A 20,875-nucleotide genomic window follows, 5' to 3' on the forward strand; every position below is an offset into this window, starting at 1 on the left:
CGGGCTCAGAAGTTCTGAAATTAACATATCACAGTCACTGAAGATTTTTAAGTCTCTAAAACCCAAAGAGATCTATAGCCATCCTAACTGTTTAAGCAAAGCCATAGCCTCAGATGAGAAAGCAGATCACAGGTATCAAATTCGGATTTTGCTGCTTTGAACTCACCAAAGGGGTCTAAAATTAGAACTACATAATTATCTTCCAAAAAGTTGCCATCTGTCCAGATGCGAGCAAAACGTTTGTGAGGAGCACATGGATCAGCCATAAACCTTCTTCTGATTTTCCTTGGCACCAAGGGGGCTTGAAGTTGATAATGAAGCTGTAGAGTCCTGAATTATCCTGTTAGCAATATTAACAGTGGTTAGAGAATCTTCTGCAAGGTTTTGAAAATAAATTTATTGCACCTCTTCACACACACCAGCATAAAGCAACAAATTTACAAAAGAAACCTTCAGATCATGCTTTGACATGTCACTATTTTTTTTATATTGAATCACTCTCATTTATTTTATTTGAGAAAAACCACTCATTTATATTGAATCATTCGGGTCATATTTCAATTTTCGATTGCATAGTACAATATTACAATATTACAATACTTTTTTCTATGGTTTTAAAAAACGACCCGGAAATGGAACTGTTCTAGCGACCTATTTTTGAGTTGATGATCCAATTGTCTAGTTCGAACGGATGGTCCATTCTGAAAAAAAATTATTAAAAATAAAAAGCGACCAAAAACTATTGAACGGTTCGACAAGTCAACGGTTTGATTGTTTGGGTCAATGGATTATTGAATTTTCCAATGGTTTTTGGCTAGAGACTGAGTTTAGGGTAAAATATAACTGGTTTCCTGGGCCAAATAGTCTGACCGTCCGAGTCAATGGTGGTTTGAAAACCATACTTTTTTTTCTAGTGACATTAATAACTCTTCTGAAAGGTGGTGAGAGACTGAAAGTTAATAATAGGGCTCAAAACCACATCTTGCATGAGACCAATGTTTTCAAAATCAGATTGGACTAGATGGTCGGATTGAAAAAATTGGGGTTGGTCACTTGACCGATTCTGTTTTACTCCAAAACCACTTTTTGGCCAAGAACTATTAATTTGGTCAGCGACCACTGACATGGGTGATCAAACCGTTTGACATAGGAATGATATTTAGCCATTTTTTGTATATTTTAATTTTGTATTTTTTGTGTTCGTTTGAATCAGACGGTTGGGCCATTTGACTACGGAACGAGACCCATAACGGTTCCCTATCCGATCCGGTTTTAATAACCTTGCATGGGCCTTGCTGGGACAGGTCTTTGGAAGAATTGTTTGACGTTTTGGGTGAAAAGACCCTGCCCATCTGGTTCGACCGGTGTTCTCCCACAAGTAGAGAAGAAACAAATGAGGGGCCTTGCTGCATCCAGCTCATGATAGCTCAAACTATCGTTGACTCGTTTGTAGTCTAGCGTTTTGTTTCTGCACGTGGCAAATCAATTGCTACACGTGATAGTAATTAGGTGGACTGGTGAAATATCACAGATGAAGAATACTTTGATCAGATGATCCGCTTACCTTGTATACTGTAAGCATTTGAAAATCTCATTCTACATCCACTGTTCATTTAGCATCATTATAACCCTTGAATTGATCAGTTGACGAGGATTTGAGGAGTAGAGAATTGACATCACGATTCACGAGACTATCTTCTATCGGCGAATCGGTGTACTAATGGGACCTACCAATTCTTTCTAGAAAAGGACGAATTATGACAGATAATCAGACGGGTAGTATAATTTGATGCCAATCCAAGGTTTTCAATTGGATGGAGTAGCCTTGTTGGATATTACCGGTTGCCAGATAAAAAATCATTGGATTCTCTATGGAATCACTAATCAGATTCCCTACCGGGTGACCGGGAACTGGTTCAAGGATTCCAGGCTTCCTGCTCACGCTCACAAAATTCCTTCATTAACGTCTGAAGAAAAAGACAATACTAAAAGCGATTTCTTCCTACCCAACGTCCTTTTTGTTCTCTCAGAGTGTTTTTATCTCACTCATCTACCACCTCTTCGATCTTTATTTTCCGCTGTATCAACTACCAGCATATCCGGCTTTTCCGGTGGAGTGAGCAGGGATATGACTATATGAGCTTTTGCAGTTCCTCGATTGGCTGATCTTGTTGCTTGATCGGCCGAGTTTTGGTAGGTTTTTGCTGGATTTTGTGTAGTTTGCTTCAGTGGGATCTGATTCTCCTTAGAAACTATGTTTCTACTCGATTGGTTCTACGGCGTTCTCGCGTCGCTTGGTCTTTGGCAGAAAGAAGCCAAGATCTTGTTTCTGGGGCTTGACAATGCCGGGAAGACGACCTTGCTTCATATGTTGAGAGACGAGGTTTGTTTTACTTCCTCTATTTGTCTCACTTTTAAATAATGCTGGGTTATTTTTCTTTGTTTCTCAAATTTATTTATTTTCTTGCTATTTACAGAGATTAGTTCAGCATCAGCCTACACAGCATCCGACATCAGAGGAATTGAGTATTGGCAAAATCAAGTTCAAGGCCTTCGATTTGGGGGGTCATCAGATCGCTCGCAGAGTTTGGAAGGATTACTATGCTAAGGTATAACTAAATTACTAATCATTTTGGTTATTCCTAATCTTGTTTACTGTCGGCAATTCAGCACGAGGTAATAATGAATAGTAACATGAAATTCTGAAAAAAAAGAAGATAAAATAAAAAAAGAAAAACGGTGCTAGAGGTTCATAGTACATAGTCCACTGTTAGCTGGATGGTGCTTTCTTTGATTAGTAACAATGAAAATTTATTTTAAAAAATCCTAAATTTTAGTAAAAGCAAAGAAGTAAAGAAACGGAACTGGAACAAATTTTAAATGAGTCCTCAGATTCAAAAACAGTAAACACATTCCAAGTTTCCATGGGTTGGATTGGCTGTTATGGAGAGGTGGGACACAAGGGATTCTTACTGAGTGCTCTAATTTGGTAAGACAGTGTAAAATCAACTATAGTCATCATTTATAATTTATATTATATGGTTATACACTCTTTATCTCCTAATTATTCATGAAAAAAGGACTTTACAGTTTACTCAATGTTTATCCCTTCTATCTGGTATCTTGACTCCTTAGTAAGGGTGGGATAATTCCAGCATTTTTAGTAAAAAATGGCTGCTATCGTTCTCAAATCTGCATTCTCATGTTTGTCATCCTGCAATTTTACCATTGCATTAAGCAATGGCCCCCTTCTTATTACTCATTTGAATTGAAAAGCAAGTAAATGTTCCTTTTATAATAAATTGGGAATTATGTGGCAATTTTCTGGTGCAGAATAGTTTTTGATATTATCCATAAAATATCCTTTTTTGAACAGATCATATTTATTGTTGCTTCTTTCATATCCACTTAGGAATTCACGGGCATATGGCTATGGCCATTGCTTGGTGCTATGTTAAAATCTTGAGCTACAAGTGTGAAAATGTTGATTCCAGTTTGAGAATATCCTCTTTGTGAAAAATATGCCAGAGGTTTGGTCCATATCCAATACACCCCTGTCAATACCCTAGATATCCAAGAACAGTAATATTGCATAATGGCCATTTTAGTAATCTTTTTTTTTTTGGTTTTGGCCATTGTGGCTCATGTCTTCATGATTAGTCATTCATAATCCTGGGATTTTGGGGCTTCATCACAAAAAGAAAGGAAATACATTTAGTTGTGCAACTTGGGCAGGCCCAACCTGAGCGCATGAGCAACCCAACCCAAAATTGTACATGGGCTGCGCTTGGATTTGTGGTGTGGGATCAGGCCCAAAGTTTTTTTTCCCCATTTTTGGGCTGGTCTAGGCCTAGTCCTTGGGTAACCAAACCTTGTCTTGAACCTGGATCAATCCTAGCCTGACCCCAGCCCTGCCTAAAACAGCCCAGCTACATACATCACTTGGGCCCACCTAAACCCAAGTGATCAACCTGAACCTGATTGTCAAATTTTAGTTCAGGTTCGGCCTAGATTGGGCAGATTGGGCTTGGGACTTGAGCCCAACTATTGGAGTTGGGCATAGGTTGACCTTAAAGCTAGCCTGCCCTGCCCAAGTTGCACTCCTAATACTATTTGATTAGATCTATTCTAAGTCTGTGATCCTCCTTTTTGGCCTGTGCGGTGTCACGTCTACAACACCATTATCAGTTCTGGTAGATGGAGATTTGGAGGTTAGGGCTATGGGAGAGATAATTAGCTTCACTTGGTGTAGTGAAAGCAGACATCTTTTAAAGTCTAGGTTTTTTTTTTCCTTATCAGTTAAAGTCTAGTTCCTCTTCCTGTCTCAAAATAGATTTCAAGTGATTTAACCAATATAGGTGATGCCCAAAGTGAATATAGAAACATATATAGCAGGCCCTCAATGTATAAGCTTGGTTGCATGGTTGTTTCTCAAGGAAATGCCACCGTGTCAGCTCCATGTAGGCATTTTGATTGTACCCAAACTAACTTCTTGTCTGGTCGAACTGGTTCAAGTAAAGCTAGGTGTACCTTTCCTCGCCTTGGGTTATGTGAAAGTAACTTTTGGTGAAAACTGAAAACACCTTTTTGACAAAAGTTTCTCATCCTGACGAAGGTCTTATCAAGCTGAACTTTGATGACAGCAGTCTAGGGAATCCAGGTCCAGCTGGTATAGGAGGAGTATTCAGCAATAATGAAGGACATATTGTTGGTGCATTCTCAGGCCCAGTTGGCATAGGGGATTCAGTTTTTGCTGATTTCCAAGCAGTCTTGCAAGGAGTACAGATCGCTAGACATCTAAAATTGGATAGACTGCTCATTGAAGGTGACTCTAAATTGATTGTAGGGTGGTTGAAGGAACCAGAAACATTGATTTGGAAGTATAAGAAATCTATGGAAAAGTTCAAATGGCTGGTTGGAGATATGACAAAAATTTTTCAATGGCAAAGACGGTCAGAAAATGGGATGGCAGATTATTCTGCAAAAATAGGGGTGCATTAGTCTGAACTTTTTTTGGCTCATTTGTAATTTGTGTTTGTTTGGGATCACAGCTCACGTCCCTATTTGGATGTTTTGTCTTGTAAAACTTCGATGTAATTCCTTCTCTTTCTTAATAAAACTTCATCATTTATCACAAAAAGATACCTTTTTGATGTTTCTTGCTCTCAAGACACGTTTTCACCTTTCTGTGCACAAGAGCACCCACTTTTATGATTACCAAGACAAAACTGAGGTATGAACATTGTCTGAGAAACAGCCATGGTTCCAAACATACCCAATAACTTATGAAGGTTCTATTGCTGATTGTCCATAGAACTTTGAAAGTTTGAAAAGATTTAGTGTTCTTTATGTGTGGTCCTTGTAATTTATATCAATCTAAGAGCATTTATTAATAAATTAACATAAAGAAGGTACAATAGAGAGAGTAAAGCAGAAGTAATCCAAGAAACTCCAATAATGTCTCAAAACAGCTTCCCCATACACTCCATGGTAAATACAAAAGCTATCTACATTGGAAGGGTTAATCCCCGATACAAGTATCTTCTTCCTACCTTCTGCCTAAGGAGTTTATTAGATCATTGAAAGATCTCCTAAACCAGTTCCAGTAGAAGTGTGGAACTAGATATCCTCTCTGATTGCCAGTTACCTATCCTCTCATGCAATGCCAAAACACTGAGGGCCTCTCTCCATCTATCAACCAACCCATTGCAATATGAGACACTCCTTAAATCTTTGCTCTAGAATTACCTAATCCCCTGAGGAGAGACTGTAGCCACAATCCCCTGAAGAGAGACTGTAGCTCTGTCCAAATAGAATTATCCTTCTTCACCATTCTTGAGTAAACCTGTAAAAACAGTAGCTTATCCAAAATGTCTCTAACACTAGACAGCCCTTGGTTTCACAATGAGCAACCATCAATTATGGATCCTTAAAGTGTAATGACCAAGTTTATATAAGGTATTCCACTAGAGCAGTGTTTTAAAAGGTATACCTCAGGCATGCCTACTTGCATTGATGAGGTGCATTTTAAATCATGCCTGATGCCCCTTGCTTGAACCTATGTGTAGCCCCTTTTAATTATTCAAAAGATTGTTGCAGCACTGAGAGTGCAAAAGTTTGGTCAGCAAAACCTTGAACCTGATCTTTAGATTCTAATGGAAGCTACTGAGTTTGATAGGGAATGGAGCTTTGGACTATGGGGAGTTTGTTGCAGTTTAAATTGAAGATGGACAATGATGAACACTTGCTGAAAGCCTTTACTTTTTATATTCAAAAGCAGAATGGGTATATAGAGATCGAAGAACTAAAGGAGACTTGATTGATGAGGAGGGCTCCAACAACGAGGAACTCATTAACACCATTTTTCATGATGTGGAGAGACAAGGATGGGAGCATTAGTTTTTTTTTTTTTTTTTTATGAGCAAAGGATTAATTATACAGAAAAGTATGGACAGGCCCAATGCAGATTTCTAATTTCCATTGCAGAGCTATAAACATTCAAAATGTCAGCAACCCACATTCTATGCACCAATGCCCGCCCGTGAATTGACATCAATTCCGAGCTGGCACCTACCCCAACAGTACTTTGGGCCTACAAATTCTGACCCTGGGCTGAACCGTCATTCTCCCCTAATTTTATTAATAGTTGAAAAAGTTACAACAGCTTGGGTATCCATTTACCCAAGAAGACATAATACAACAATATCCCAATAATAAAATTACAATAGAGCCCAAAATAGTTCCTGCCTAAATACCCTTTAGTGAGTCCCTTTCTCCTATGGGTGGATTCGAGCCGAGATGAACCTTGAGATTGGCTTAGCAAGGCAGTACGAGGCTCGAGATAGAGTCTTGAGCTCGAGCTCGGCTTGAGTCAAAAGCTCGTAAGCTCGAGCTTGACTCAGCTCAAGCTCGACTTGAGAAAAATGTTTTATAAAAATAAAAAAATTATATATAAAAAATATGTTTTGTTTGATATTAAAAAAATTAAGAATTATAATAATTAGTTATTATATATAAAAATAAAAATATTATATATATAATAATTTTATTATATATATTATTTTCTATAATTTTATTATTATTATTATTATTATGAATATATGTATGTATGTAACTATTCAAGCTCGACTCGATTAATAAACAAGCCTGTAAATTGGGCTCGAGCTCGGCTCGAAGCTTGGTTGAAACCGAGCCGAGCCGAACTCGAATAGCTCGTAAAGAGCTCGGCTCGTGACCACCCCTACTTTCTCCTATAGGTCTTGAGCACATGGCCAAGAATTTACTTGAGGAGTCTCTAAACACACCACCAATACCTGCAAATTCCCCGGTTTCCCATAGAGCTCCCATCAAAATTTAACTTTATTTTACCCCTTGTTGGGGGCTTCCATACTATCAACCTTCTTTCCTCTTCTTTAGTGGAGTGTGCCACCTCATTCAAAGCCCTTATTATATCAGTTACAGTAAAACTTTGGACGATGTCAAGGGTTTTTATCCAATGTGCCACTTTTATTTTTATTAGTTCCACCAAATCCTCCTTTGACTTTTGCTGCTCGTTACATATTCTTGCATTCCTTTCCTTCCATATGGTCCACACCTCTGCTGCTCCGGTTGTCTTCTACATTGTTCTCTCTCTTTTTGTTGGCTGCCTTAGGAAGTTTGGCAAGCCCACTACGTCCTGGTGAGTTATCCACCTACAACCAAAAAGAGAGCAAAAGGACTCCTAAATAAAAAGCACAAAGGGGCAAGAGATTAGTAAATGGGGTAGGGGTTCTCCAGTTGCAAAGAAAAGGAAGCACACATGTGGGGAAAGGCAATTATTTGGCCTTATCTTTTGAAGCATATCATAGATGTTCACCTTCCCAAGAAAAACCTCCTAGTATATAGTGCTTGAATTTTGGGTGGCACTGATTGGGGGAAAGTATTTAGGCGGTATTCATGAGAATGGCTCAACAATCTCAGTTTGAAGTTGATGAAGGAGGTCCTTACAAGTAACAAATTTGGTAGATAAGGCAGCAAAGCAAAAGTAATTGTGAAAGAACAAATAGAAGTAACACATCAATAATATATTATTCAAAAGAAGTATCTTTTTTTTCTTTAAATTAAAAATAAAGCAAGTACTTTTGTAAATTAAAATTTACAATGTTATAAGATCTTTACAACAAATCTATATGAAAATTTCAATACCTTCTTACATTTATTTTTTGTTTCTAAATGGTCTACACTTCCATAGAAAACTGACATTTTAAACCTTATTGTATAAGTGGCTTTAGACAAAACTGAACTTAGTAAGATACCTTGGGGCAAAAGGATAGGAGGAATCATATCCCCATATTTTCAATATAACCCTCAATAGGGAAACTACAATTAAAGTTGCTATGAAATCATTGGTGGGGACTGGGGAAGTGGTGTAGGCTCCTATCCTTCATAAATTCTCCCAAGACTGGTAGTTTCAGGAGCTGATAGCTAGGGCTGTCAATTGGACGGTTTTGGGTTGGATCCAAATCGATCCAAATCTTATCAAGTCGGTTTTGGACAATCCATTATAGTTATTTGGTTGGGCCAACCCAAAATAAAATCACCCATATTATTACTGGTTTTAATCGGCCCAAAACCAAAACTCAATAATTCAATACCAAAAACCCTATCGATTTGAATCAAAACAAAGATTGAAACTAGACACTCAAGAAACCTTCGGTGGTCATCGCTCGTCTGAACTCTGAAGCAACTAAAATCGAAACCAGACAGGCAGATACTCAAGAAACCTTCGGTGGTCATCTCTCGTCTGAACTTTGAAAAGAGACTTGCCAACTAGAAGAAAAACTATTTGTCTTTGGGAGGGAGAGTCACTCTAATTAGGTCCACACTTGCTAACCTTCCGGTTTACTTTTTGTCAGTATTTAAGGTCTCGGTCAAGGTGGCTAGCAGGCTGGAAAAACTAATGAGAGGGTTTCTATGGGAGCCAGGAGAGGAGGACCATAGGGTTAGGTGGGAGATGGTGTGTAGGAGTAAGAAGGAGGGAGGTTTGGGAATTGGGAATATAAGGAGTAGAAATCTAGCACTACTAGGGAAATGGTTGTGGAGATTCTCACTGGAGAGAGAAAGACTTTGGGTTAAGATAGTGGGTAGTATTCATGGGATGGCAGATAATGGAAGGAATTCTGGGATTCTTGCAAGGACTACAAGAGCATCTCCTTGGAAAGCTATTCAAGCTATTTTGCCCTTGTTCTCTCCCTGGATAAGGTATGATGTGCACTCAGGTAACCTCACTAAATTTTGGGAACATATTTGGTTGGGGATTCCGCTTTGAAAGATCAATTTCCAGGCTTTTTTGCTATCTCTACCATGAAAAATGAACCAATTTCCTCCTTGTACCTTCTAATTCACCTTTTGGTTTTGGTTGGAACTTGGGTTTGAGAAGAGCTATCAGGGACACAGAGTTAGATTGTCTTTCAGCCTTATTATCCGTTCTGGATGGGGTTTTCCTTGCTCCACAGGCAGATAATAGAATATGGACTCTCACTCCTTCGGGGTCCTACACTTGTGCCTCCTTCTTTAAGGCCCTATTACCCCCCTCTCCTATTGGTTTGTCCTTCCTAGTTAAAGAGGTGTGGTGTCAACCTATTCCTCCTAAGGTTGGGAAGCCTTCCTGGAAAGAGTTAATACAGGGGATTTACTTCAAGGAAAAAGACCCAATAGATGTTTATCTCCTAACTGGTGTGTCCTCTGTAAATTTGACGGTGAGTCTGGATACCACTTACTAATTTCTTGTCAGTTTGTTAAAGGTATTTGGGAATGGTTTATTTCTTTGTTTGGGTGCAGGTGGACCCCTCCTTTGAATGCGCAAAGTTTATTCACATCCATGCCTCGTTGGACAACAAAAAGGGCCAAGATCATGTGGAGATGTGTTAGGGCTGCAGTATGTTGGACTGTTTGGGAGGAGAGAAATTCACGGATTTTCTCAGATAAGGGGAGAAGCTTGGAAGCAATCTTGGAGAGTATCCATGTTAGGGTGATACATTGGTTGAAAACTTTAGAACTGTTTACAGACTTCTCAGTTGATGAAATGATAAGAAATTGGAAGGAGATTGCAGATTCAGCTCCAGTGAAGAAGACCTCAAGTTCTTGTTGGACACCTCCACCTCAAGGGTTTACCAAACTGAATATTGATGGCAGCAGCATGGGTAATCCAGGGCCTTCCGGAATAGGGGGGTGATAAGAGATGAAAAAGGGAACTTGTTAGCTATGTATTCCGGTCCAATTGGGGTGGGTGATTCTCTAAGGGCTGAGATTCTAGGAGCTCTTGAAGGGATCCAAAGGGCTAAGGACATGCATATTAAAAAACTGATCATAGAAGGTGATTCTGAAATTGTGGTGAATTGGCTAAAAGAGGATAGCTCTAAGCTCTGGATTTACAACAATGAAAAGAGGAAGTTTAAGTGGCTGACTAAGGACATCGAAGTTCATTGCACATGGATAAAAAGAAATGCCAATTCCTTGGCAGATGGGCTAGCTAGACAAAGGGTGAACAAAAACTCTCTTTTGGGCTGTGTTGTCAGTTTTTCATGGTTTGGGTGTACATTGGTATAGTAGGGAGTTAAGATCCTTTAGCTCCTTTTCTATGTAACTTCCTAAGTTCTCAATTATTAATAAAATTTACTGTTATTGATAAAAAAAAAGCTAAAATCAAAACTAGACACTCAAGAAATCTTCGGCGATTGTCTCTCGTCTGAACTCTGAAGCAACTAAAATCAAAACCAGACACTCAAGAAACCTTCGGTGGTCGTCTCTCGTCTGAACTCTGATAGTTTAACATTACTAAAAAAATCGACGTTCCCAACGAACTTCCACTGAATCTACTTAGCTGATTCTAAGGCCCACTACTACGTTCGAAGTCCCAGTCCAAGAATAAAAAAGAATTTCTAAATTACTTGGATGGCTAAAATGAGTTATAAAGAAAATGCAGTTAAACAAACAATGTTAAAAAGGAATAAACAATAAAGGAGAAACTCACCGAAGTTAAATCAAACCCAATGGCATCAAAGGAGAAAACGTGGTTGAACATAGAATAACCATCAAAAGGGCGAGAGAGAAGTTGGAAATTAAAGGCAACATTATAGATAAGAACACATGGTAATGCAACAACAACACAGAGAAGCGCAAGCATCATAATCTGATGGACCATAACGCTGGAATACGGTGACACTTCAAGGGTGTTTACACCGGCAGAACAGAGCATGGTCATCATCATCATCTCTCCTCTACGAATCGCCATGTTTCTCCCCACTCTCTTCATGAATAGGGTTTTGGGTCTGTAGCTTTAGCTTTTCTTCCTTAATTCAATCAGGGTGTTAGAGTGGAAAGGAAAGGCGGACGGTGAGGGAAATTTGAAATCCAAAAAGGAGAGAAGAGAAATTTTCGGTTTGAGAATGAAACCGAATGACATTTTGCAACAGAACGCCTGCTTATTGGGTTCATGTTTCTTCTAGTTCTCAGAAAGCTCAGAGAGGGAGTGGCTTGTTGCCCATGACCGTACGCACGATTTGGCTTTTTCTGTGTCTTTCAGTGGGACGTGGCAGAAAGCAAATTCGCTAGACCCCACTTAGATTTTCCCTCGTTGAATTCATAGTCCAGCTCCTGTGAATTATTTAGCATCCTTGTTCGGATATGGCCATTTTGTTTATTTTCTGAGGAAATGATATTTTTTTTGGTGTTTGATTGCAGATGGAGATGGAAACCATTTTGTTTATTTTCTGAGGAATTAGGGAAATAATTAATTTCTACCTGGAATATATGGTTGATACAATAATTTTTTGTTTTTTATATTTTGGTGACAAAATTTAACATATTTCTGTAACTTTTTCACATTTTCTGGGTTTTCAAGTATTTTTTGAATTTTCATTTAGTTTGGACCGGGTTGGGCCCAATCCAATCCATTTGCATTTCAAATGGACTGGAACCAATCCAGTTTGTGTAGATTTGGATTGGATTTGGTCCCGTCCATTTGTAAATGGACCAACATTGGATCGGATTGGATGGACCAAATCTAGTCCGATTGACACCCCTACTGATAGCTTTGCTAAATGACATAGATCATATTAAATTAAACCCAACTCACAAGATCATATGTAGTGGAATGCTTCAAAATGGGGATTCTCTTTTTTTTTTCTTTTTTTTTTCAGTTAAATCATTATTCTCCAAATTAAGTCTTTCTAGCAGTTCTCAGTAGCATGGAGATGGATCTGGAAGTCCAACGCTTCATCAAAATCCATCTTCTTTCTGTGGACAGCCATCAGGGAGAGGATCCTAAGCATAAATCATCTGCAACTGAAAGGCACGGTTGTGGTAAACTGCTACAGCCTTTGCAACAATGAGGAAGAACCTATACCTCATATGCTGATCCAGTTGTTCAGTGTGTCTACAGTGCTTACCAATGGCCTCAGCACTTTATTTGCTGCATGGCCTTCTAACGCTTTTAGCAAGAAGAGCATTATTTTGTGAAGCCTGATTTCCATAGTAATATACTGGTCAGTATGGTCTGAGCACAATGGCTGGATCTTTAATAGCACGATATCTTCTAAAGAAGAAATTACTGGGGAGACGGAGCTGTTGCTGGTTCACCGGTCTTTGGCATACAAGAAGTCTAAGGGTTTCCTTTCTCTAAATGTTGTTCTCATTGGCATAGAATCATAAGAGCCTCATATTATTGTACTCTCTTGGAGGGAAATTCTCCTTCCCTCATTAATAGAAAAGCTTTTCCCATCTTTCAAGGAGAAGAAACATATGAAAAGTGACCATGGGAAATTCTATACTCACACTTAACCATAAAATGTGATGGGAAAAGGTGAAAACTCTAAAAGCTTTCTCAGACTTCTCTATGGATGACTTCTTCCAGAACTGGAGGTCAATTGCCCTCTCTTCCTCTAGGAAACAAAAGGTCTCTGAGACCTGCAGTCCCCCATGTGGTGGGTGGATGAAGCTGAATTTTGATGGAAGTAGCTGTGGTAATCCAGGGCTTTCTGGTATTGGTGGAGTGTTCAGAGATGAGAATGGGAATATATGTGGCTTGTATTCTGGTTCTATTGATCAAAGTGACTCAGTGAGAGCTGAATTCTTGGCTGCTATTGTTGGGGTCCACTAAGCCAAGGATGTTGGAATAAATAGGTTGATTCTTGAAGGGGACTCTAAAATTTTTATTGGATGATTGAAAAAAGGAGAACTGGAAGGGGTTCTATGGCAATTCAGAAATGATCAGAAGATTCAAGATGATATCAAGAGACATGCAAATCCATGTTAGATGGGTTAGAAGGTCTGCAAATGGGTTGGCTAAGCAAGGAACTCATAGACAGCATTTGTTTTGGGATCAATGTTTATTGTGTGGGGGGTTCTTTGCTGTAAAGGGCCTTTGGCCTAACAACTTCTTGTTGTACATTTTTGCTCCTTAATCTTAATAAAATTTTCCTGAGTTGTTGATCAAAAAAAAAAAAAAACAACAAGAGGCAGTTGAGATAGTGGAACGGGTCATAGCAGGAAGGTCTTTAAGAATTAAATGAGATTTTGATTTCTCTGTCATGGCTGGGTTGCTTTTCTTTTCTTTTCTTCTCCCTTTTTATCTTAGGGGTGTTTGTTTGTTGGGGGGGGGGGCTTGTTCTTGAGAGTTTTGCATCTTTTTGGGTTGTTTGGGGCTTGTATTTACAATGATGTGTTGTTTTGTAAACCCATGAGAAGTGGTTGTTCTGCCTAATACAGTAATACTGCACTTTTGCACCATTATTTCATGAATTCATGTCTACTGTTGGTGTATATATATATATATATATATATATATATATATATATATATATATATATCTTTTTGATATATAAAATTCATTAAATTTCATTAGAAACAAAGGATAACAGTCTGTTACACCTTTCATTGTATACCAAAGGTGCAGAGTAAGACACAATCTCGATTCTGTTATAGCCATGGATGCGCTTGATTATATGTGGGGAGAGATTTCCACCTGAAATAAATGATCTGACAGTAGTTTCTTAACGAGAGGGTAAACTTTCATTTAGCATCTAAATATTTAATTTCCTTTTTTTCTGCATGAGCTTCCTAAGTGGTTCAATAGAGGTTGCAAGATCAAGCCTTTGTTCAGGTTTTTTTTTTTCTTTTTTCCCTCCAAGTTTCATATTTTATTAATATATAAGGTTATATTTTGTATTTTGTATCACATCATCCCCCTCTTTATGATATCTGCTTGTTGGTCTTGTTGCTATGCATTTGATTCATCTATTGCTGTTTTATTTGTGGTATCTTGATTGTTGCTTGATGATTAAATCATAACCTCCATCTGGTAACCTGCTTGAAACTCAAAGCAGGAAAGTTCCAGCATGTGTGATTATGTCTGAGACATTCTGCAAAAGAGATTCTTTATCTCATTCACTGGAATAGGACTCTTTTTTGATAATTGAATTGTGATTTTATTAATCAAGAAATGCGAGCTATTACAGGAATCCCAAGGAGAGGCACGAGGTGTAACTTCTCCTTGAATGAAATTACAGAAAAACAGTAGTGAAAAGATTACAAAGCAATCCAGTATGAACTTTCCCTATTGACCCCTTGTTTGGCAAGACAATCAGCCAACTGAAGAACTTCAACAAAGGCAGCACCAAGTTGACAAGACAATCAGCCAACTGATTCATTTGTGTAGCAAAGGCAGCACCAAGTTGACATCCCCTGAGAATACCTTCCATGGGTACTCAAATTCTTTAGTTGTAGTATTACAGTCACTAGGTCAATCAAGATGCTAAATCATTTTTCTTGTTAGCAAATATTATCACATTTCTTTCACACCATATACTTCAAAACTACTCTAGTGCACATTGAAATTAATTTGGCAAGACTACCAAACTTGCCCTGATGGCTCCAGTAAATACTAAATACCTTCATGTACAATGACAATGTAAGAGATCTAGCTTTAGTTCACTCCTTATTAGGTCTGTCACTGGGAGCTGGCCAGACTGCTGGGCCTCAGTGGTGATTGAGAAACTGCAGATTTCTTCCTCTAGGGATACTTCTTATTTTTAACCTCCAGATATCCTTACCACGATGGCAAGGAAACTGAGAAGGTCCAAAGGCTTGAAGGTTGATCATATACAATGGTGATAGTGTGTAATGCAAGAACGTTGTCTATTACACTGAAATGAGGTGGACAATATTAACTTTAAATTTTATTTTAGTTTCTTCCTGTTTGAGAAGAGGGCTTGGTGATTCATGAGAGGTCTGACTAAAGTTGTTATGAACTTATAGGACACAGGTGTCTGTATACAAGTATAGTAGCTTGCAGAATGGGTTTGCAATTTTTATTTCCTTTTTTCATTGCTTTTGGCAACTGAGAGAGATGCTTGAGTGAAAGTATACTTGAAATTTCTGGTGCAGAAAATGTTGCTCTTCCTTTAGTGGAGTTATAGTGTTCCCACAGTAATTTGGGCTTACAGAGATGATCTGAAAAGGTTTAAATGATTGAATAGCATTATGACCTTTAGAGTACGGTGGGAAATAAGATCAGCTAATGGATTAGCAGATGCTTTAACTAAAAAAGTCGTTTACAGGATAATTTGTTTTGGGAGGTTGCACCTTGCACCTCCCAGTGGGGCTTTGTAAATTGTAATTAATCTCTCCTTTAACAAAATTCTTATTATTTATCAAAAATTAACCAGTTTCTCCTTCTCCCATAAACTTGGTTTGGATTTCAGTGCACTTGAGTTGGCATTCCTAATTTGGTTAGCCACTCTTGACAATCTTTATGACTGATTCTCATAATCTTTAAGATTTTCTTAATGAAAACATATTATCTTGCTTGGTGAATGAGAAGTTGGTAAATAATTGTTTATTATAGTGATAATTCTTTAACCTTATCTGGTATTTACTTCATTCAAATTTTGGGGTTTCTTGTACGATCATTAGCATTTCTTTTGGTTCTTAAGCATTGAACATGTAAGGATCATTGTAGAAAGAATGATTTTTTATGAAGGCTTTTGCCCTTTCATTCAATGCCTTACTGAAGAAGACATTTGATTAGTATGTACCAAGAGAACCAAGGGAACATTTGATTTCTTAGTCATATTCTAGGGTCAATGCTTTTGGACGTATGTTGATATATATGCATAATTCAAGTGAATATCACCATTGAGGTGAGTGTTTGTCAATATGTATGATTTTATTTTTCAAAACAAAAAACAATTGTCCATCAGCAAAAGCTTTTCCTATTTTTTTTTTTCCCAAAAAAGGATCATACATATTGGTGAACGCCTCTCTGGCTCCGCTTGTTTGCAGTGCAAATGAAATTTGTGTAAATGCATAGGAGTGCGAATGGGTAGTATGTAAATTCTTGTTTGCTTTGCCTCTAGACTTATCAAAAAAATAAATAAATAAATAAAGCCGTCTCTACCTTGTAAAGAGAATGAAAAAAGGAAGGTTGTCTGTTTGAGAGGAGTAAAATTGGAAGTGGGTGTGGTCCCCACTTTGTATAAGAGGAAACAAAGGCAGGAGGAATGTGCAAGAAGATAAAATGTGCAAAATATGCATCAGGTGAGTTGCTTTGGGGGCACTTGTTTGGAAATCCGAATCTATGTTGGGGTCTTCCCTAACACCATCCTAAATTTCTTTGAAGGCTGGTATATGGAGGACTTTCTAGAAATGACAAGTTGGTGTGGTGTATACTTCCTGCTGCTGCCTTTTGGTCTATCTGGATGGAAATGAACTGCAGAGTTTTTTTTATGGCAAATCCTCTCAAATAGATGAGTGATTAGAAATATGATGGAAAAAGTATTTCTGCTAATCTCTCTACCGAACCCTCTTTTTGTAATTACCACAATATCTGAAATAATATGTATTCTCTCTGCTTGTGCAGCTACTGTACCTATTGTACTTAGGTTTACCCTTTTAATCATTAATAAAAATATACTTTACACTTTCAAAAAAAAAAAAGATATGCATCAGGTGAAAGTGCAAATAATAGTTCTAAACAAACATATGCATACTTGAACCAGGTGGCAAATTGGCATTCAGTTCAAATTTGCACTTTAAAATAAATAAATGAAAATATAAGTAAAAAATAGTATTCATCAGAATAGAAGTAAAAAAATAATGAAAAAACAGAGCCTTGAGTTTGTTGCACCTGATTTGTCATGACACTTGTTTGATTCTTGCTTGGATTGATTTCAAGACTGGAGTCTTGGCGCTGTTACTTATAAAGTTTATATTTGTTAGCCTCAATCATGAGGTATTCCAGTTTGTTAAAGTTAGTAGTCAATATTTCATTATTTATTAAACAAGTTCTGCATTACTAGGGGTGTAACTTGGGCAGGCCTAGTTTTTGACAAAATTTGAAGGGATTATAACAGATAAGGGCAATTTTAGGGCCCTAATATCAATAAAAATAATGTTTTTTAAAAAATTTCAAAAATAGGTCAATTTTTTAAAATTAATATCAATTAAGGGTAAAAATACTGTTCATCTTCTTCCTCTTGCAATTCATTCATCAGCACTGCTGTCGCCTCCAGCAATGCCCTCGCCTATCTCTGCCCACCTCCGCTTCTGCCTCCGGCAATATTGCTGGAGGTGGGTGGAAGCAGTGGCGGCGGCGGCGGCGCTGCATAAAATTGCCCTTATCTGTTATTCTGGTTTTTCTTTTTCCTTTGCTTGCCCTGTTTCATTCACTCCGAAGGCCCAAACCCATCTGGGTTTCTTGAATTTAATGTAAGCATACATGGAATCCAACTCTGAGACTGAGAGAGAGAGAGGAGACGGGCGAGATAGCAGCAGCAGACAGTAACAGAAACACCGCAGCCTAAATTCTGATGAATGAGCGCATGAAGCGCTGCATGTTTATTTGTTTCAAGTCAACTCCACGCCTCTACTTTTAGTAAAGGCGTCTCTCTCTCTCTCTCAGCCTTTAAAAGCTATACCTCAAAACCAGAAGTTATTACGTAAAAAGGCCCGAGGGCTGCTGCACCTGCACGTACTACACTCTCTCTCTCTCTTCTCTCTGCACTGTACTGTTCATGCTAAACATAGGATGGGAGTCACCATCGTTCCGATCCTTTTTGAGTCTTAGAAATCTCTTATCTTTATACAGCGCTGACCCATTACTGCTGTTCTGTAGCTTCTGGTGGTTAGGCGGAGGTGGCGGCATTGGGCAGGGTGATCATCAGTGCCACGGCGGCTTCTTCACCCACTTTCGGCAACATTGCCGGAGGTGGGGGCAGTGGGCGGAGGTGGCGGCCTTGGGCAGAGGAATGACCAGCAGTGCCTCCGCCCACCTTTGGCAATGTTGCCGAAGGCGGCGGGTGCTCATGAATGGATTGCAAGATGAAGAAGATGAACAGTGTTTTTACCTTAAATTGATATTATTTTTAAAAAGTTAGCCTATTTTTGAATTTTTTTTAAATATTACTTTAATTGATATTAGGGCCCAAAAGTTGCCCTTATCTGCTATAATCCTAAATTTGAATGGACCTGACTTGAAAGCTCTGTAAATTCTTCAAATTAGATACCTGACTTGCATCTCTATGCATTACTAAAGACCTTGAGTTTGATTCCATGTATAACTTGTCGATAGAATGTTAAAAGTAAATCACAAGCTTACACCGTTATTGACAAAAAGCTTGTACTGTTGTTGTGGTTATTGGGTGGCATGGTATATTGTTGATGTTAATGTGATTGTTCTCTTGTTAGCTGCATTTCTAAATTTCTAGATTGAGGAGCTCCTTTCATTTCCTGTCATTTTCTCCAAATTTCTAGATTGAGGAGATCATTCTGCCGTATACCTGGTCCCCAACCTTGTCAGCTGCTTTTATTCTCATTCCTTATCATTCTAGAGTTTCTATGGTGTTTAGAAAATAAAAATGGCACCTGCATTTTACTTGATTCATTTGGCTAATATGTGGGGTTTTCATTTTATTTTTTTTCCAAGTAGCTGTTGGTATAGGTGAAAACTTTACCAGTTTATCTTGACAATCATTGTGTTCTCAGTTCCTTTCTTGCGTGTTGCTTTTATAATCACTTTTTCCCCTTTTCTCGTTCTTTTACTAAGCGTGCCTGAGTTTTAAATGGTAACAGTAGATATGCTTTGTACTTTTTGTTTCAGGTTGATGCAGTGGTATACCTGGTGGATGCATATGACAAGGAGAGGTTTGCAGAGTCAAAGAAAGAATTGGATGCCCTACTTTCAGACGAATCTCTGGCTAATGTTCCATTCCTTGTATTGGGGAACAAGATTGACATACCCTATGCGGCATCAGAAGATGAGCTGCGATACCACCTTGGGCTGACGAGTTTTACCACAGGCAAGGGGAAGGTTATCCTTGCAGATTCAAATGTCCGCCCCCTTGAAGTGTTCATGTGCAGCGTTGTTCGCAAAATGGGCTACGGTGATGGCTTCAAATGGTTATCTCAATACATCAAGTAGAAGTGATACATAGAGAACCCAACTACTCAGATGGTATTTCCTGTTTGCTGCATTTTTCTGACTGGTGTAGACTCGGATACATGTTCCAAATAGTGTACCAAGTATTTAATCAATCATCGATTCATCACTTCTATGTAAAAGTTGTGTACCAGAAAAATATGTCTGGTTTGTTAGCCTCCTTTTATTTCTAATATTGTCACTTCTGTTTTGTTTGATAAATTATGGGAAAAGGAAGTCTCATTTTGTTCTCTCCATTTGTTCGGAAAGCCGGGATTTGCAAAAGCAATTCTGGAATTAATGTGGGTAGCTTGAATTTTGGTTTTAGTGAGGAATCCGCGTTAAGGAATTACCACGTAGCATTTTGAATTTTGATTTTAGTTAATGGGCTTTTTACCATTAGCAACTGAAATCCGGTTGAACTGAATACGAAAGGATAAAAAATACATTAAATCCATTTGAACTCCCTCTTCCTCCTCTCCTCCGCTGAGCCCTAACCCATAAACAACCTGCATTCCACCGGTGGTTTCACTTTATACTGGCATTCGTGGATGCAAAATCCAACCGACGGCAGTCTTGTAGTAAGCAGAGAATCTTCTTTCTTCTTCTTCTTCCCATTACTCTTTCTCTTCTCCTTCCTCTTCTTCCAATCTTTTTTAAACGCCCTCTTCCTCCTCCACCGAGCCCTAACTCAGAAACATTTCACATCCCACATCTCACTGGCGAGGATATAACAAGCTTTCATGTTGCTGGAATTTGCACACTGTTTTAAGAATGGATGAGACGATTCAGACCAGTTTTTGGTTTTCATGGAAAAGGCTTTTAGAGACACTTTTGACAATACAAGAGGATGAAGACATAAATTGTGAAATCAGAGAAAAAATCAAAAGGTTTATCACTAATTACTTTTAAAGCAATAAAATCAAAAGGGAAAAATCAGCGACTAGAGGAAATAAATCTTCTTCCTGTTATTTTTCATCCAGTAAGGTTACTAGAAAATGATGCAGCCATTAATCAGCCCGTTAGAGACTAGAGAGAGAGAGAGAGAGAGAGATTAATAAGAAGATTGATAAAATTGAAAGGACATGCAGCAGTGAAATTCAGCTTGCATAAAAGAGTTCGCGTCCGAGAAGCGTGAACTCATAAAAGAGGAAGAAGAAGAATAAGGAGAGGAGGAAGAGTAATGGGAGGAAGAAAAAGAAGAATATTGACCACTTACCGCCGGACCGCCACCAGTGGATTTTGTGTCTACGAACACCAGTGTACAGTGAAATCGCCAATGGGATGTGGATGCTTCTGAATTAAGGCTCGGCGGAGGAAAGGAAAGGAAGGAGTTCAAATGAAATCCTTGAGTGTGGGGTTTGATGTATTTTTTGTCCTTTTCTGTCTGGTTCAACCAAAAGGCGGACTCTTCTTTTATTT

The 20,875-nt window shown here is 38.4% G+C and overlaps 1 protein-coding gene and 1 long non-coding RNA gene across 2 annotated transcripts; one reads left to right on the plus strand and one right to left on the minus strand.

The window, feature by feature from the left end:
* The first annotated feature begins 1,918 nt into the window (after positions 1-1,918).
* LOC148852507 (small COPII coat GTPase SAR1A-like) lies at positions 1,919-19,708 on the plus strand. Its single transcript, XM_088942871.1, has 3 exons — positions 1,919-2,383; positions 2,478-2,609; positions 19,136-19,708. Exons 1-3 carry the CDS (start codon positions 2,255-2,257, stop codon positions 19,454-19,456), a joined length of 582 nt encoding a protein of 193 aa, XP_088798997.1. The 5' UTR covers positions 1,919-2,254; the 3' UTR covers positions 19,457-19,708.
* A 120-nt stretch (positions 19,709-19,828) lies between these two features.
* Positions 19,829-20,875, minus strand: LOC148852508 (uncharacterized). The gene is made up of 2 exons (XR_016098756.1): positions 20,673-20,875; positions 19,829-20,216 (listed from the first exon to the last, which is right to left on the minus strand). It is a non-coding gene; the product is annotated as an uncharacterized LOC148852508 (long non-coding RNA).

This window comes from Nelumbo lutea, chromosome 5, assembly GCF_056320005.1.
Source record: "Nelumbo lutea isolate HS-2025 chromosome 5, American lotus-T2T, whole genome shotgun sequence".
Lineage (NCBI taxonomy): Eukaryota > Viridiplantae > Streptophyta > Magnoliopsida > Proteales > Nelumbonaceae > Nelumbo > Nelumbo lutea.

Coding starts and splice junctions, on each gene's coding strand:
- LOC148852507 (XM_088942871.1), top strand. CDS start 2,255: ATGTTTCTACTCGATTGGTTCTACGGCGTTCTCGCGTCGCTTGGTCTT. Junction 2,384..2,477: donor TTCATATGTTGAGAGACGAG/GTTTGTTTTACT, acceptor TGCTATTTACAG/AGATTAGTTCAGCATCAGCC. Junction 2,610..19,135: donor GGAAGGATTACTATGCTAAG/GTATAACTAAAT, acceptor TTTTTGTTTCAG/GTTGATGCAGTGGTATACCT.